This window comes from Globicephala melas, chromosome 13 (genome assembly GCF_963455315.2).
Source record: "Globicephala melas chromosome 13, mGloMel1.2, whole genome shotgun sequence".
In the NCBI taxonomy this organism is placed as follows: Eukaryota; Metazoa; Chordata; class Mammalia; order Artiodactyla; family Delphinidae; genus Globicephala; species Globicephala melas.
In genome coordinates, this window is record NC_083326.1 from 72430971 (window position 1) to 72449838 (window position 18868).

Consider the following 18868-nt stretch of genomic DNA (forward strand, 5'->3'; position numbering starts at 1 on the left):
ACATATCTTCCCCAAACAGTTTGTTCAAAATCTTTGTTCAAAATTAAGCCATTCAAAGTGCTCTGTAAAGTGAGAGGCATTATAAGGACTCAAATATAAGGTGACTCCTCCTTTTCTGAGGAATAATTTGAGGAACACATCTTACTGTACATTCAGTGACAAGTGGAACTTTAGAGCCACACTTTCTAGGTCAATAGCCGTATTAAAAGCCTTCATAGAGAACAGTGATGCAGCTTGTGTGCCTGAGGCCTAGCCATGGAGAAGCCCTCTGCTTCTCCCGGGGTCAATTTTTTGTGTAACTCTTCAGAGTATCTCATATTGTCATTCGCTGCTTTCCCATTTTTAACAGAGATAGAATAATAGCAGTAGATGAGAGGAAAGCTTTGCTAAATGTGGATAAGCCTGCAAGATAGTTTAAAGCAGGGGTTGGCAAACTATGGCCCATGGGCCAAGTCCAGCTCACCGCTTGCTCTTGTGATTAAAGTTTTGTTGGGAACACAGCCACGTGCATTTATTTACCTATTGTCTATGGCTGCTTTCATGCTGTGATAGTAGCACATTGAGTAGTTGTGACAGAGACTGGTCCAGACTGAAAACCTAAAAATATTGACTCTCTGGCCCTTTCCAGAAGAAAATTGCTGATCCCTGATTTAAAACATAATCACTGAGTCAGCAGATCTGGGTTCTGTTCTTGGCTCTGACACTTACTGGTTGTGTGATTTGGGGCCAGTTACTCAATCTCTCTGAGCATCAGTGTCCTCCCTTAAAATGGTGATAACATCGGGTTTCCCAAGGTGAAAAGGAAGTATTTAGAATGGTATCTGACACATAGCAAGCACCCGTTAAATATTAGCTTGCTATTATCATTGTTGTTCTCATGGTGATGTTATTCTTCGTGATTGCACCTTCTTTCTCTCAACATGCATTAAATGGTCACTAATAGGTTTAAGTGTTTTGTTTTCCCGAAGGAGAGGAGACATAAGGGACCAGGTGGAGCCCCACCTGAAGCTTGGGTTTCTCTATCCTTTTCCAGGTCTCACTTACCTTGATGACCTGCTGCCCAAACTTTGGGCGTTTATCTGTGAACTGGGGCCCCACGGAGGGTTAAAGCTCTTCTTGGAATGCCTCAACAATGACACTGAAGAGTCTAAGCAACTCTTGGCCATGCTGATGCTGTTCTGTGACTGTTCCCGGCACCTCATCACGTAGGTTGACTGCTGTGGGGCTGAATTCCTTTCCTAGAATGTGGAGAGACCAAATTACAGTGTCAGCAAGGAAGCATTTGTTAATGTGATTACTGCAAGCATTTGGACCTGTCATTAGAAGAATTAGACAAGACATTTACAAAGTGGGTGGCACTTAGTAGGGATTCAGCAGTTGTTAGTTCCCATCCTTTCAGGAGAGCTGGGTCATTACCACTTATGTGGGCTTTGGGGTCTTCTAGAGCTCGGTTCAAATCACACCTCGGCTGTTTACTCACTGTGCTAGGTAGTTAATTGGAAAATTCCAGAGCCAGTGTGCAGAACCTGGCTCAGCCACTCACTGAGACACCCTGGTCCAGAGGGGAAGGGGCTCCACCTCTCTGGGCCTCAGTTTCCTCATCTATAGATAGGAGTTCATAGCACCTACCTCTTAGCCGTGTGGGAAGGTACAGAAGAGATCAGTGATAGGCATAGTCCCAGGCACCGGCAGCAGTCAGTATGTGTTGGCTGTTATTCTTACAACTGTTGTCAAGCTGACCCTGGGCAAGTTGCTTAACCTCTCTGAGCCTCAGTTTCCTCAACACTGGAATGGAGACAATATTACCAATCTGATAGGGAGTAAATGAGAAAAGGAATGTCAAGTACCTAGTACAGTGCCTGGCACAGTGAGAAATTAACAAATGTTAGTCCCGTTCAGTTCCTTTTCTTTAAGCTTATGTGTCTACTTGAGTATTTGGTATTCTTTTAATTCCACTTTTTCCCAAAAGGTTGGTGAAGAATTGTAAGATAGAATGGACCTCAGGAAGTTATATTCGGTCTGGGAGAGATTGGCAGGAGGGGATTAGGGGTATGTAGGTGGCGGATTGGGTATGAGTCATGGAGGGAGGGCCCAGTGAGTAGTTAGAGGGGAGAGCAGGGGTCTTTGGCTGCTGGTGACACCCCCTTAATTGCCTGGTCAAGGGTGACCCAAGAGTGAGTCAGGCTCTAAAGTGAATAGAGCAGTTATAGGAGATTTTCAGATAGAGCTGCATCTTATGGTTCATTTATTCATATATTCTTTCAGACATTTATTCATTCACCCTCAAATACTTATCAAGCACTTACTCAGTGCCCCTAGTGTCTGTTACAGATGCAGAATAAGAGTCCACAACTTCCCTCAGTAGACACAGACTCTCAGTCAAGATTCCTTAATAATTCAGACATGAATTCATAAGCAGTGTCACAGTCAGATTCTAAGAAAAGGGTAGAGCAGAACGTGTCGTTTCTTTCCTTTCTCAATTGTATTTTTTAACTTCTTACTATAGACGATTTCAAATAAATAGAAAGTGGAAAGAATAGTATAATGAACCTTCACGTACCTGTCACCAATTTCATTAGTTAGTTATTGACTCATGGCCACTCTTGCTTCATCTATACCTCCACCCACCCTTCCATCATATCCTTTTACCTGTAAATTTTATCTAACAGATAGAGCTTATTTCTTAAAATTATTTTGTCTAGTATGAGGAATAGATCTTTTTTTCCCCTTCTTTTTAGTGGGAAATTATGAATAATTTTCTGTCTGACTTAGGATCCTTGATGACATTGAAGTTTATGAAGAACAGATTTCATTCAAACTAGAAGAACTGGTCACGATCTCCTCTTTTCTGAATTCCTTTGTGTTTAAGATGATCTGGGATGGAATCGTAGGTAAGGTAAAGATGTCAGCCGTTGTTTAATTGCTGCTACACATGGGAAGTCTAGAGTCTATAACATCAGCTGCTTCTTAGCCTTGTTGTCCATCAAAGTTAATTCAAAATGCACATTTATTCACATAGTTAGAAGTTTTATTTCTCCACTCTTTTGACCCCTTAAGATAGTAGTGTGGTTATGGAAGTCTTACTCTCCCAGGCATCCTTGAGGATTTACATGTGTGTGTGAAGGATTATTCATGATTAATTTTGCCCTGAAACTCCTTTTGATTCTTTGAGTTGATTTTCATGAAGATAAAACACGTGCCTGGTCCCACTTCAAGTTAGAGTCTACCTCCTGAAGTGTTTCCAGTCGATCAGCACCAAACCCCTTAGATTAAAAGGTCCTTTGTATGACATACAAGTGGGAGGCAGCGCGAGTGATTGTGTCTGAGACATTCCCGGGTCCCACAGGCCCTTAGAATGTACCCAGGGAGCCTTTTAATCCTGTTGATTCCATGTAACGTTCAGCATGAGGGAGACGAAGAACTGCTGGGCCTCGGGGCTGACGAGAGGAGACTCGGGCTATCCTCCTGTCCCCTCCAGTTCTGAGCAGCTCCGAGACTGTGGCTCTCCTGGTTGTTTTCCCCACAGAGAATGCCAAGGGTGAGACCTTGGAGCTGTTCCAGTCCGTCCACGGGTGGCTGATGGTGCTCTACGAGCGGGACTGCCGGCGGCGCTTCGCCCCCGAGGACCACTGGCTGCGCAAGTGAGCTCGGGGTGGGAAGGGGGTTGACGGAGGCTGGAGTCCCTCTGTCTTGCCGCTGGGACCATTGTGGTCTGATGCTCAGCACTTACGTTTTAGGGCAGAGAGGACTTGGTCCGTCTTCTTCATCTTGTCCTTTCATCTGCATATGTCCCTATAAAGCACCTGTCAGGACAGGTCACCTTGCAGTTGCTTCTGTTAGGACACAGTACGCTGAAGATGATTAGGGCTCAGTGTTGGCAGCCAGAGCTCGCATTGAGCAGATGTTTCACACGCAAACTGGAAAGAAACGTTCTTTCAGCTGAACTAAGCAACAGGTTATGATCATTAAATGGCAGTTTTTATGAGCAGAATTAGCGGGATAAAAACCACAGCTAGGTTTGTTGGGGGGTTGGGTACGGAAATCCTCTTGCAACAACTAAACATAAGATCATGTCTGCCTTTTTTTAATCAATGACAGATCAACTCTTATGTAACTATTGAAGTTGTGGCACTAGAATAGAGATTAGCAGACTTTTTCTGTAAAGGGCCAGACAGTAGATATTTCAGGCTTTGCACACCAGACAGTGTCTGTTGCACCTCCTCAACTCTGCCATTGTAGTGCGAAAGCAGGTAGAGACAGTACCTAATGAATGGGTATGACTGTTCCATTAAAATTTTATTGACAAAAATGGGCAGCAGGCTGGATTTGACCCATAGGCTGTAGCTGGCCAGCCCTGCACTAGAGGATGGTTTTCTTGTTCTTTATCCCAAATCCATGTCTTTGTTTTTAAGGGATCTCAAACCTAGCGTGCTCTTCCAGGAACTTGACAAGGACAGAAAACGGGCTCAGCTGATCCTGCAGTACATCCCGCACGTCATTCCTCACAAAAACGTGAGTTGCACTCAGAGCTGGGGTCCTCCCACCAAGTTCCTGACTGTCCATTTTTGTTATCGCGATTATTAGAAATGAATAAAAACGATCATTCAGTAAACGCAGATGCTGACTGGCTCTTATGCTGTTGCAGCTGTTATGCCAGGTGCTGGGGGTGCAGAGATTGAAGACAGTGTGAACTGTCCATTTGGCTAGTGTGGGGTGGATGCTATGGGGATGGATGCCTTGGGCACCCAGGGCAGGGGCTCAGGAGAAGACTCCACAGGTAGTCGGACTGTGCTTGCAGGCCCAAGGTGAGAGAGAATGTGGTGCCAAGCGAGAGCCGGGTGGAGTCAAGAAATGAAGCTGAGGAGGTTCGTAGAAGCTGGAGCAGGAAGGGCCTCGTAACCCAAGGGTGGGAGCGTGGATTTTGTCCAGAGCCATCGGAGTTTTTAGCTGTGGAGGCACCTGGTCAGAACTCTGCTTTAGAAAATTCCTTCTGGCCGTCGCCTGAAGGACTGGCGAGAGGCAGGTGTCATGGCCAACTGGCCTGAACTCGGGTGGGCCCACGGGAGTAGAAAGACAATGACATCAAGAGATTCTGAAGGAGGTAGCACCTCCGGGCCTTGAAGAATGATGGCACTCCGGGGGAAGGAGAGGAGGAATTCAGAGCATGCTCAGGTTTCTGACTTGGGGGCCTGGCTGCTCGAGAGGGCCATTCCCAGAGGTAGGGGCACAGGCAGGAGTGGGACTGGGAAGAGCCGGGAGCAGGCGACGTGTCTGCGGCTCCTCGAGGGTCTGGAGTGCAGGAGAGAGGACGGGGCTGGAGGTGGACTCGACATGCGGACGGCTTGCGACCTCCTCGGTGCATTCATGCATGAGGCTGAGGTGGTCAGGGAGCCAGAGGGAGTGAGCAGACCGGGGATGGAGGCCAGAGCCCTGCACGGGGAGAGGAGTGATCAGAGGAAGGAAGAGAACTGGGGTGTGTGGCATACAGAGCCACGGGGTGTGAGAACCTTGGGAAGGGCCAGGTGCTGCGGCAGGGGTGCCCGGGAGATGAGGGGCGTCCCTGGTGTGTGGTGAGCGCTCCAGAAATGTCTGCTCCTTCGGGGGGAGGCTCCTTAGAACCCACAGGTGCCCTTTCCTTTCTCTCCTGACTTACTTAGTCCTCCTCACTGTTCTCTGGTATTGTCTTGACCTTGATGTCATACTTGTGGCTGCCCTTCTTTACTTCCCCTCAAGCAGCGGTTCACAAACATGTGGCCGTTTAAATTCTTACTGCGCCTGACAGCAGAGCCTCTCAGAAGGCTTAGACAGAACTAAGCCTCTCATGGAGATGACTTAGTCGCGCGCCCTCTGTGCGTGAGCCCCTTAGCGGCATCCCTGCCCCTGCCTCAGATAGAGGATGCGCAGCTTTGCAGAGCAGGCCATTGCATGGCTTCTGTCTTCCCAGTGGTGGAACATCCTTCCTTGTCTTACACAATCTACTTCCCTGTAACTTCTACCCTTTGGTCCTTGAACAGCCACTAAAAGTGGATGGTGTCATCTTCTGCGGTTTGCTTTCTGGGTGGTCTGTTTTCCAAGGGTGGTGCCCTTCCCTTCTCCAGCCAGTCCTCATTTGAAGTGGGTTCCAGCCCTTCACCTCGTGGGTCTAGTCCAGGTTGGTGGAATCTGACTTAAAGTGCGGCTCCTCGCCCTGTTCCTGGGTGTCTGACTTCAGCCCTGGCCCACAGCGTCTGCTCTGGAATCTCCACTCTGTGTGTCTGCAGTTAACAAACGGTGCGCTGCGGCACCCCGGTTGCTACAGGATATTTTAATTTTTTGAGGGAAACACAGTGAAATCTGTTGGGCACCGTGTGAAGTACTTGCTTGAGTTCACAGCGTCAGCGTTAAATTCTGCTCCATTCTTCTTGATGATGTCCTATTTGCTAAGCTGGGTTTTAAAAAAATGAAATTAAAATATTTTAAATTTCAATTTATGTGTGTTTTTTAAATACAGCTACTAAGTTCTTAGGACATAAACACTTATTAAGTTGTTAGGACTTAACTGTCTACTAAATGGAACTGTTAGGTATTTCTTTTGACCTAAGATTGCAGTAAGAAATATTACTGAGCTGTTAGGGGTGCTGAGAACAGGAAAGTCTGGGAAGCTCTGGGTTTAGCTGACCTGACTTAAGAGTCCAGGCTGTATGGTAATCCTCACCAAGGGCGGGGTGGGGGGCGCTTAAGATCTACGTCATGAAGATTATGAGCCATTCGTCCTTGGCTCATAAATCTATTGCCTCCCTTGGGAAAATAGGGCCCTTCTTCATCTTCTGGCCCCTGTCCTGCTCCTGTGATGGCACCAGCAGGCCTGGGATAGTGTCTGAGGCTTGGCGTGTTTTCTGTGTCTCGGGCTTCCCCTCTCTTCACAGCGTGTGTGCTGTTCTCTTCCGGTGACGTTCTTACTGGGGCATACAGGGGGTGAAAGCCTCTCTCCAGGCCTGCGTTGTCTCTCTCATCTGTTACTGTTATGCCATCTGCCCTAGACACCGAACCTCTCCCTCATTCTTGATCCCACCTGAGTGGGTGGCTTATAGTGCCTTTATTGCTTTCCTTAATATTTTTAAAAGTCTCAGCTCTGCCTGGTTCACACACGCAGCACTTCATCCTCTGCATTCTCTTATGTTGCTTTTACATGGTTACGTGCAGTTCATCTCCTGACTGGTACTTAAGGCCTCCCTCCCTCTCCCTCTCCCTCTCCCTCCCCCTCTCCCTCTCCCTCTCCCTCCCCCTCTCCCTCCCCCTCCCCCTCCCCCTCCCCTCCCCCTCCCCTCCCCCCTCCCCCTCCCCCTCCCCCTCCCCCTCTCCCTCTCTTTGGCCTAGAAGGCCTAGGGCCACGTGTAGTGGGTAGGGGTGGGTAGTGTGGTGGTCTGTGCATGGGCCCTGGTCCCCCGTGCACCAGCTGTGTGACCTTGCATGACAGTTTCCTCATCTGCAAAGTGGGATGATGATCCTTACCTAGATGTCCACTGTGCTCACTGAGGTCTCCTAGCCCCTTGAGAGCTGGTGAAAGTTACCCCAAACCTTCTTCCCTGCCCCACAGAAATCCAGAGCCCCATCCAGTCTTTCTGCAATTCATGGGAGGCCGGCAATCTTGTGGTCACCTCTGTAGTTCTGCCTCTGTGTCTGCTGTCTCTGCTCCATATAGTATTAACCTTGACAGGAGGCTTATCTTCTGCCTCAAGTTCCACAAGACAGCACCCCTTGTTCAGGTGATCGTGCTAAAGACTTGGGGGTCACGGGAAGCAGTCATGCCACATGGCCCCCCGTGAGTTAAATACCTGTGCTCGTCTCCAGCTCCCCAGCACAGAAGGCAGAGGCGAGAGTCCCCGGCATGTGCATCTCCAGCCACCCTCGCTGTCCTCAGCCCGCGCTCTCCCTTCCGCGTTGCCAAGGAGCCCTGAGAGCTTTTGCTGTTTTTCAGGGCACTTCAGTCCTAGTTTCTAGACTTGTAAACCAGCCACATGGCACCCCTTCACTGACTAGTGCCTCCACTGAGCACATCCCCCATCTCAGGAGGTTGTCGGCAGTGGCTTTTTCTGTCACCTTATTTACTTCAGGGAGCTAATAGAATGATCAAATGAAAATGCAGTAGCCTCCCCTCGTGTATAGTTAGCTCTTATTACTACTGTTATTACTAGTGGCTGTTATTTTTTGTATTTAACAATGCTCTTGACTTTGGGGAGATTTCCGTTTTTCAGAAAAACAGCTGAGGTTGGAGTTATTCGTTCATTCCGCTGACATGATTTGAGTGCTATTACAGGATGGGGCCAAAGGTCAATGCTCTCCTTAAGGAGCCTGTCAGAATCTTGAGAATGCAAGAGGGTTCTATTTAAATGATCCTTGAGAAATATTACTGGGACTGCGATGTGCTTGAGGAGACAGAGGAGGCAGGTGGAAAGGTCAGGGACCTTTATACTGTAGGGTCATTTACACGTTTCTGACAGCAAAATATATATATCTTTGAAATGTTTCTGTGTTTTAAATTCATGCTATTGATTTCCTCTAAAGCAGGCACGGCTACATAAAGCACCCTCTGTAATGCGTGCTGCCGCAAGGTTTTTACGGTGGATTATTGACTGAACAAGGAGAATGATTTTTCTCCCAGACTGTTCTTAGCTGGGCTCTGGCTGCAGCCAGACCACTCTTTCTGGAACCTTTCCCCTTGGCATGTATTCAGCTATATTTCTCATTCCCAAGAGCATTTGGGGGGAAGTTTACTGTCCTCACAAAACACTTCTAACCTGTAGCACACATCAAAGCATCCCATTCTGGGAGCCTCTCACGTGCTTACATTTCATTAATTTTGTACAGTGTGTTTTAGGGGATCCTCAGTTGTTGACCCCTTTATCGGTCTCACCTTTGCTCATTTCAGAGAGTTCTCCTGTTCCGAAACATGGTGACCAAGGAGAAGGAGAGACTGGGGCTTGTGGAAACCAGCTCTGCCTCCCCTCATGTCACTCACATTACCATCCGCCGGTCCCGGATGTTGGAGGTAAGAAGCCTGTTGCAAAGTGCGCTCTGTAAACCGTAGGGTTTCTAGTGGGTGACCTGTTGCCTCTGAACTGTTCTTATCACTCCTTGATCTAATGACACTGAAGCCAAGGCTGTGGGTGCAGGAAGGGCCTGTTTGTCCTGCGAGCTGCTCTGAGCACTGCTTGATTAAACACGCCCTCAGTTCTGGAGACCCCAGCGCAGCATTTCCCTCCCTTTACCCCACGAGGTGAGAGTGGCCAACACTCTGTGCCTCTGAAATGAGGACAGACACGCTTAGACCTGTGCAGACTCTGTCTGTCCTGGCAGGCGCTTTGCCCAGCCGCCCAGCTGTGAGTGTGGAGGCTGGAGTGCGGGTGTTAAGTTACTGAGCCATCCTGGGAAATACATCGATCACAGAGCTACACGCTCTTTTTGGACATAAACTTAGGAGCTGCACGTGAAGTGGCCCACCTATGCCAAACCCAGCGTCCAGGGTTCCTCCCATGCAGCGACTTCGTGTGACTTTGAAATAGGTGCCTGTCCTCAGGACACTGTCCTCCGTATGTCAGGAAGTTGTCGTGATATGTTGATATTGCTGGAACAAGACCCTGAACATTGTCATAATAAATGCATGCACCTGCAGTGTCTGCATCGTGCCTGCCACACGCTCCTCCGGCACTGTGCAGCGTATGTGCGCGTATGGTGATTGAGTCCCGTGTCCCCATTCCCAGGAGCGGCTTGGCTTCGTTGATATGCCCATGCTTGCTCTCTTGCCTTTCATCACACTCCAGCCACAGTTCCTCATCGGCATGTTCTGCAGCGTAGAACAGTCAGGGGATCCCGGACAGCCCGGGGCCGCATCGCCAGCCACCAGCAAACGGCATTGGCAGCAGCCCTTCCTCCGCACACGTTTTCATTTCTGCCTCGGGGCATTTGTGCTGTGTTTGTCGCTCCTGGAGAACTTGTTTAAGTTCTCTGACCACTGGTGATTGACACTGAAAGCTGCCGGGGAAAGGCAGCAGGTGGTGAACAGATGATTTTGACATTCTGAAAACTAAGGATAAGAACTATAAGTGCCCCCAGGGGCCCTGCCAGTCATGGAGATGAGTAGCGCTCGCTGAGAGTGTCTCGGCACGGGGCGTTTTGTTTGCATGCTAAATGAATAGAAATATTCTCCACTTCCACTGCTTGCTCCCGTTTTTCTTGAAGCACAGCCCTTGGACTGACCTCACAAGTGAGTTGATAAATGACAACTGACAACCAGCCTCAGTGTTGGGGCTGGTGGAGAGCACATGCCTCTAAAAGAGGCCACCTGAGTATTGCCTTGTGGAGATTTGGGCTCTATAATGCTCCGGCTTGTTAAGAAAGGACCAAAATTTAGGGTTTTGTGTGAAATCCACAGATCCTTTGTGTTGTGAACTAGTCAGGTTTTGTAAAGTACCTGGAAGGTCAGATAACACCTGTCTGCCTATCAAATTCAACCTGCTGGCCACCAGTTTGCAACCTCTGCTTTGACTCAAAGGAAAAAAGGCCCAGCTGTGTTGTAGGAACTCACTTCTCCAGCACTTTCTTTGTTGGACCCAGATGCACCTTTCCTGTCTCTTAAACTCCTCCATCCCACCGTCCGTCATACCCACTCCCATGTGGCCAGCACAACGGGGAGTCTGGGTGGTGGAAACTGTGGTGTCTCCTGAGAGTGACAGAATCCCCGACACCCTCCTCAAGTGTCACTGGGAGATTTACCAGACACCCGCTTACCCTGGGCCAGCTTGTTTAAACACATCCCTCAGGGACGTCAAAGGAGGGATTTCTGTCTTAGATTTTAGGCAAAGTCCATTTTCCTCTTTACGTTCCATTGGGATAGATCCTGTCATGAAATTGATCACTGGTGTTCGTACTGAATTAGGAAGGAGAGAGGGTCATTGATTCAGTTACCCCAGTTCTCACGATTCAGTGGTTTGGGTATCAGAACTTGAGAGCCCAGTCACCTTTGCTTGATTAGGACACAAGGGGGCATCAAAAAGCCGATGTTTGACCCATGATATCCTGGGCCTTTATTCTGTCCCCTTGTTTATGGTTTGTACTGAAGGTGAGGCTTGTGTATTAGGCTTCCAGGTGATGGTCCAAAGTCCTGCAGGAAGGCCTCTCCTCACAGGGGTGAACGGGGGCCAGAACACCAGCACTGCAGAACTAGAAGGAGCTGTGGACACACCCTTGCTCATCCCTTTCCCCTCACCCCGTCAAAGGCAGGACTGAGGCCAGAGGAATTCAAGGTCACTCAGGTGTCAGTGACAGAGCTGGGCCTGGAAGCCAGTTCTCCCATTCCCCTTCAGTGTTCTGTGCATCTGCTCTTTGAGATGCAGAAAAGAAGAGGAACGCCCAGTCCCCCTTTCACCTTCCCCTGGGGCACAGATATAGAATTCTCCAGAGAGGGCAGTGGGGTGCAATAGGAAGTATGTCAGAGGAGGTGGGCAGCAAATTCCTCTCTACAGTGTTTCAAGGGGAGGCTAAAGTGGGGCTGACCCAGCAAAACTGAGATTTGAGTCCAGCAAACATTCCTGGAGCACCTGCCATGAGTTTGACCACTTGCTAAGAACTTTCACATGGACCATCTCGTTTAATCTGCATGACTCTGACACACCTCCTAACACATGCTAAGGTTAGGGAGCCATCATTTTAAAGCAGAATGGAGGAAGTCCTGCAGGCAGGGACATGTTAGAATTCTCTCCCCGTCCCCACTCAGTGCCAAGATAATTACCTTACATTTAGGCAGAATGATTGAAATGCTGCAGCAGCTGCCTGGTGACTCCCTGTTTTTCTCTCCTTTTTGTCTAACTTAATGATTTTCATATTTCATGTGCATAAAAAAGTACTTTTCAGGATTGTGCATTCAAAACCGTGTTCTTATTCCTTCAGGTGACTTAGGGGACTTCAGAGGTAGTTTTTTTCCCTGCTCACTAACTTTGGAACCTAACTCCTAAATAAGATGGGTAGCCACCATGGCACAGGCCTTTGCATCAGTAGGTGAGCACAAGGAAAACACGATCGGCAGGAAGGCAGCAAGCGTTCCCCAAAACGGGTCTTGCCATACTGGCCTCATTTGCTTTGTGACAAGGAGCCAGACTGGCAGGTGAGTGGGTGCTGTGGAGATGGCCTGTCTGATGTCAGCAGAGCATCTGAGAGCACTGCACTTGTGCCTGAGGGGAGGAACGTGGGGTGGCCACAATAGGACATGGCAGCTGATTTGTAACCTGTTCTGTGACAGTATCTAAAGACATCGGTTTGACCCTGGTTATGGGGCCTCTCAGGCTGGGCCAAAGTACTCCCCCCTGGGCCCTATCGTGTTCTAAGCATGGTTTTTTATAATCACTGCTCTGAAATGAAAGCCTAAGCAGCTTGCCCGTCAGCACCCACCTGCCAGGAATACATTTGAGGACAGGCTCTGGAGCCAGGAAGGCCTCGACAGATCAGAATCAAGAGATAGACCGTGCACGATGATTTAGCAGGAGAGCTCCAGAGTCATGTCCTAGCTTTCTGGACAGCGAGACATACCCAGTGGCTGTGTGTCTCAAGGGAGCTGACCGCAAGCCGGAGGTGCTGAGGCCTCTCTTCCCACCGCTTCTGCCCTCCTCCAGGCCCAGCGGCACTCCTGGCACCCATCTCCCTGCTCCCTGCCATCCCTCTGCTTTGCTTCCAACAGAAAAATCTTCCTAAGACAGAAAGCCAGCCATGTGACTCTCTGCCTAAACTCTTCTGTGGCTCCCCAGCGCCCTCAGGATATAACCTGAATTTTCCAGCATGACTCACAGCCTTTCATGATCTGGGGAAAGGTACCAGGAGTTGAGTGGTGGGGGGCTCCTCTGATTTTTCATCTTACAGCTTTCATCTTGTCTCAGCGTCTTCCGTCCTGTCTGATGACCGAGAGCTTGTCGTGACTCATCTTGTCTGATCTCTCCATCTCCTTGCTCTGCATCCTCCTGAGGGCAGCCTCCCCTTGCCAAAGAGTGGTAAAGTCACATCCCCAGAATGAGTTTTTCTTTTAACAGGCTGTCGTCTAGAAGCAGGTGAAAACTGCTGGCTCTCGTCATGCACCCGTGCGTCCTGACACATTTAGTAATTACACTGGGAATGCTTCCCACAGAGGAGAGGGAGCTTTGAGGAGGGAGCCCTGAATTATGCAGAGGGCCTTGGCTTCCTAATGGGCGGTAATTCTGCCCTTGGCAGGACGGCTACGAGCAACTTCGGCAGCTCTCCCAGCACGCCATGAAGGGCGTCATCCGCGTGAAGTTTGTCAATGACCTCGGGGTGGACGAGGCAGGGATTGATCAAGACGGTGTTTTCAAGGAGTTCTTAGAAGAGATCATCAAGAGGGTGTTTGACCCAGCGCTCAACCTGTTCAAGGTATTTAAAGGGCACGAGAGCGTGGTTGACGGCAGCCAGATTCGAGGTGACAGATGAGAAGTGAAGGCCTTGCTTGTTGCAAGGCATTTAACTTCCCTGTCCCTACCCGTCCTTTTGCCTTGCAGACGACCAGTGGGGACGAGAGACTCTACCCTTCGCCCACGTCCTACATTCATGAGAATTACCTGCAGCTGTTTGAGTTTGTGGGCAAGATGCTGGGGAAAGCTGTGTATGAGGTAGGCACGTTAAGAACCAGTGAACAGGAATGGAAAATAAAATGTTCTAAGTACTGTGGGCTTCGTATACATGTAAGTGATCAGGTACATAGTGGCAACTGCCTGTCACAAGGATAAAGGTGAGGAGAGAGGGACGGGAACCAGCACCAACCGTGTTCTTGTCAGTGAAGCGGGGATAGTAGAGCTACGTTATTGGGTTGCTGCAGGTGGTAAATGAGGTAATACAGGTAAACATCTCCCACGGTGGCTGGCAGCTGGTCACGGGGGAAGTCGGAGCTGCCATCCTCACTGTTATTAGGAGGAAGGGTGTCTGAGCTTCTGCTCCCGGTGTCATGGGGCCGGGGTGGTGTGGCCTTCTGCAGGCTCTGGGCGAGCCCTCCCAGCTCCTGGTCCCTCTCCCCTGAGAGCCCACCAACTGGCAGGACTGCTTCCAGGTGGCGCTTTACCCCCTGCCCTGAGGATCCTGCTCCCCAGGAAGGAAGTAACGCTCCAGCTTCAGCTCATCAGCAGCCTGTCCCTGTGGCCTCACAGTGGACTCCAGAGCCACAGGAGACCAGTCCCTCCCCAGCCTGCCTCACCCCCAGCGGCCGCCACCTGAGCAGTGCTCGTGTCACACCCATCACAAAGCCCAGGGAGGCCAGGATGCCTTCCAGAGGCAAAGAAGCTATAGCGGGCCAGGCTGAGAGAGGAGGTCATGTGGGGTGAACATACTCTCTAGTCCATCATTCTCTCTGTGTAAACAGCCCCGGTCCACGGCCTCAGCCCTTGCTGTGATGATGTCAGGTGCCCCATGTGAGTCCAAGCACCCTCCAGGCCTCCTCCTGCCCTGGACTGGTTGGGTGGCCTGGGCTCATTCTCTGTGCTTCTGTTTCCACATCTGCAAAATGGAGACAATTTCTCAGTTGATTCCTCTTTTTTACAAACAAAACAAAACGAAAAAAACAAAAAAAAAAACCATGAGCCCCTGCCTGGGCATATGCCGTGTTTTTCCTTTGAGCGTGTAGCTGTGATGAGACCCAGGAGAGGCTGGGCCAGCTGAAAAACACCACTTCCTCGCTTTGTAAATGTCCTCCCCCACTTCCTGGGCCTAGTCTCCGTCTCCTCCCTCTCTGGCAATAAGGACCTCCTGGGTCCTGATGAGGAGTGGCCTGTGTTAACTCACTTCACACTCGTCCTCAGGACAGGCCCGTTGTGGGGTTTGATTGGCTCTCCCTTCTCAGTCTCTCCAGCCCGCACACCTCTCTCCACCCAGTACAGTCTGTCTGAAGTTCCTGGCGTTGTGCAAGGGCTTCGGGGCTGTGTCCCTGCCTCCAGGCCACTCCCCACAGGAAGTACCCGTGCGGAGAGCCCTCCCAGGGCTCCCTGCTGCCCTCTGGATAGAAACCAGACTCCAGGAGGCTTATGAGCTCTTCCTGATCTGCCCTGTTTGCCTCCCTGGCCTTCTCGCTCACCCCCTCCTTCACACCCCGTGCTGGGGCCAGACAGACCTGTGTTCCAGCCCTGGAGGGCACCTGTGCGCCTTGTACTAAAGGCCTCCTGCCCAGCTATCCCTTCCTCCTGGAAACTTCCCCCACCTTGTTCGTTTAACCCTTAAAACTGAGGCTCTTCTGGTCCCCGTTTACAGATGATAAAGCCAATGCCCCGCGGTCCAGCAGCAGCGGAGCTGAGGTGCGATCCCTGAGCTGTGCCGCTGCAAAGCCTGGGCCCTTAACCACTATGTGGTAATGTCCCCAGGAGGCGCTCGACTGTGTTTAGGTGGTAGGGATGTATCGCTCTCCAGATTGAAAATTTAGGAAGTCTAGAGATGTCATTGGCACCCTCGGAGCCCCATCTGTAGCCCGAGCCGCCCTGGATGAGATCACCGAGACGGGCTGCTGGGCAGCAGGTGGCAGCTCCTGTCTCCTCTCTGGCAGGGAATTGTGGTGGACGTGCCCTTTGCATCCTTCTTCCTGAGCCAGCTGCTCGGGCACCACCACAGTGTCTTCTACAGCTCTGTGGATGAACTGCCTTCTCTGGATTCCGAGTTCTATAAAAACCTCACTTCCATTAAGGTCAGTGTGGAAGGCGGCATGGCTTAGCTGAGTGCCGGTGTGAACTCAGCCAAGTGACGCCCCGTGGGGTTCAGCTCTACCCCGTCGTCGTGGGGTGGAGTGGGATTTCCTGCTGTGGTGAAGTGGCACACTCCTTAGCCACTGCAGGGCCTCGTGTCCCTGCCTGAGCACTTCCTCCCGGGACTGATGCTCACAGCCTCCTTCCTCCAGGTGACGAGTGGCCTTTTCCTTTGTTTCAAGTTGTACGGCAGCCACAGTGGTAGCTGCCCAAGCCGATGTCATAGGCGGGGAGTGTTAAAACCTTCAAGGATGTAGCACTCCTTGGCCCCTACATTGTCCCTTTCTCTGTTGCTTTAGCGGTACGATGGGGACATTGCTGACTTGGGCCTGACACTGTCATATGATGAGGATGTCATGGGTCAGGTAGGTGGGCCTCTGGCTGAACCTTGTTCCCCCTCCCCACTTTGGCTTCCTAAGACCTGCCCTAGTCTGGGTGTTTTCCCCAGGAGACCCACAGACTGGGGCTGTGTCTGTCTGTCTGTCCACCCTTCTCCTCTGCCTCCCCAGCCCCTTTGCCACCCTGCCAGGAGGGAGGGCGCTCCCCTCCCCTTCCCAGCTGACCTGGCCTTGGCCTGCTCGCCACCCAGAGAGCTCCCACCGAGACCCTGCTCTGCTTCCAGGGCACTTTGGGGTCATTTCTGATGGAAGCTGTGACTCCTACTTTGTACACTGCCTTTCGTTACCATGGTGAGGATTAGCTGTTCCAGAGGATCATGACTGAGACATGGGGAAGGAACCACCTGACAGGGTGTGCCTCTAACAGAGCCCTGTCCTTGCTCCTCCTCGGCATGGAGAGCAGAGCCGGGAAAAAAGACCCTTGAAGTTGGGGCAGCAGAGGGGCTTCCCCCGGACTTTCTCTGTCCTGATTTCCCTTGCAGGGCTCCCAGTCCCTCCATTTGCATCCCCGGACCCCTGCATGAGCCCCAGTGTGCATGTGGTGTTAGGGCCGCTCTGGAGCTCGTAGTACAGGGCCGACTTCCCAGGGCCTCAGCGAGGTCACTCAGTCTCCCTGAGCCACACTTTCCTTATCTCAACAAATACCATTTGCCGAATTAGTCCTTGCTGGGACCAGTGTCACCAGACGCCCTCTAGACCGCACGCCCTGTCCTCCTCCTGAAGAACCACTGAGCACGCTGGCACGTCAGGGCCCTAAGAAGCCCATGAGAAAGAAACCTGCTGTGGTTGTGTTAACCTCAACCTTCCCCAGCTCATTTGGTCACAGAACTCTTTCAGGGAGGGCACACCACCTCACAGAGAGATTCTCCAGATGGTGGTGCACAGATCAGGAGCCCCCTGCAACCTATTGTGGGAAACACCTGGCTGGGCCTTCCTAAGGGCCACCCAGCTTTAGCATCCTGGGCGCCGGCCCGAGATGTTGATAGCAGTGGGGCTAGAGGGCACCGTTACTCCTTTCCAGGTCTCTAGAGTTACAGTATATTATGTTAGTACAATTTCTATTAAAATTAGCTTTGAAATGATGCATTCTTTGATTTTTAGGCGACCACAGGACTTCTTGAAGTTGAGGAAAGCAGTTGATTCTATAGCGTTTTTGAATCTTTAATCAGAGACTTTAATCTTTAATTTTGAGACTTCTTCCCGACATTCTTAATTTTCTGTCCTGACTATAAAAATAATGCAAACTTCTAACCAAAAATTCAGCTACAATAAAAGCATAAAGGTGAAAGTGGAAACCACCTATAGTGCTGGTGCCTGGAGAGGGCCACTGTTAACATGTGGCCTGAGCCTTTTTAGGTTTTTTCTCCCTGGGCACATATATAATTTTTTGCATACCTTGACTGCTGTTATATAATCTGCTCTTTCCCCCCCACCTTTTCAAGAAATATACTTTTTCATCATATTTTTTAATAGCGCCACTGTATTCCAAGGTATGGTTGTACCAGCATTTATTTATCTGTCCTCCTGTGCTCTTCGTCGCTAACACGTTCCCCTCCACAACACCCCGGGGCCTTAATACACACGTTTGTACGAGGATCAGATGGGAAGGAACCTGTCATATTGATCATGCAGGGCCGGCTTGTTGATATTTAAGCCCTGGCTTTTTGTGAAAATGATTGTTCCCAAACATGTCTCATCTTCCTCTGTTGTTATTATGGATGTCGGCATCAGGCCCTTCCATCTTCAGGAAGCTTTATTTTCTCATTAGAATTCTCTTGAGTAATTGTTCCCCTTCCTCTCCCCCAGCTTGTTTGCCATGAACTGATTCCTGGAGGGAAGACCATTCCTGTTACAAATGAAAACAAGTGAGTATGGCAATTAGATTTTTAAGGTCACCACTTGAAAAGACTTCATTCTGGCTCTCTGGGCTTACTTTGAGAATTTATTAAGATAAATTGAAGTAGAAAGAGGCCATAAACATCATAATGGAATTTACTGGTTACAGTTCATAGGCCGAAATCGTATTAAATTCGATTTGCAAAATAAGAATTGACAATTTATATTTGCAGTAGCACTTCTAAGGTCAGAGGCACCCAGGCTGTGGTGTTCCTAGAAATTTAATGACGGTTCTAGATGCAGACAGATGGGTTCTGAGCCGGTCGGGCACGAAGTCCTGAACCCAGAGGGTACGGAGGTGGAAAGACTCCTTGGAGGGGCTGATCATTTTAGAATGAGGGTGTGTGGCAGTTGTATAAAACACTGTTCTTGAGAAGACACAGTGATGAAGTCAGATGCAGCAGGCAGGTCCTTGGACGTGGGGAGACCCTGAGGCCCAGCAGCTCTTGTCACAGATAACAGGCTTTTAGGAATCTGTCATCAATGGTCCCTCAAAGCAAAGCCCCTGCATGCATGTCTCCACCCAGCCCTGTACTCACCTAATTAAACGGTAGGACCCGGCTCAAGGGGTAGATATTGGCCCTTTTGTCAGTCTGTCAATCTCCTGCCACTAGGCTCAGCTGAGCATCTGAACTGTTAATCTGAGCATCACTCTCTTCAGTGACAAGCGAGAGCTTAGTCCTACCCGGTGAGTCATTTGGATCAGATGCACCTCACAGCCCAGTGTCCCCAAGCATCGTGTCCCTCTCGGGTCGGATCAGTCAGTCCACGCACTCGGGGAGCTTTTATTTAGACTGTCAGAATAGTCGGGAGAGCAGA

The 18868-nt window shown here is 50.1% G+C and overlaps 1 protein-coding gene across 3 annotated transcripts in view; it reads left to right on the plus strand.

The window, feature by feature from the left end:
* Window positions 1-18868, plus strand: part of UBE3B (ubiquitin protein ligase E3B) — a 57420-nt gene that overhangs the window by 31681 nt on the left and 6871 nt on the right. For all 3 annotated transcript variants that reach the window (XM_070047064.1, XM_030860614.2, XM_030860615.2), the window contains exons 15-24: window positions 1034-1205; window positions 2773-2891; window positions 3527-3641; window positions 4413-4512; window positions 8909-9028; window positions 13234-13410; window positions 13536-13646; window positions 15560-15697; window positions 16055-16120; window positions 17960-18018. In XM_070047064.1, the coding sequence (XP_069903165.1) occupies window positions 1034-1205; window positions 2773-2891; window positions 3527-3641; window positions 4413-4512; window positions 8909-9028; window positions 13234-13410; window positions 13536-13646; window positions 15560-15697; window positions 16055-16120; window positions 17960-18018 (1177 nt within the window). The remainder of the gene's footprint in view (window positions 1-1033; window positions 1206-2772; window positions 2892-3526; window positions 3642-4412; window positions 4513-8908; window positions 9029-13233; window positions 13411-13535; window positions 13647-15559; window positions 15698-16054; window positions 16121-17959; window positions 18019-18868) is intronic.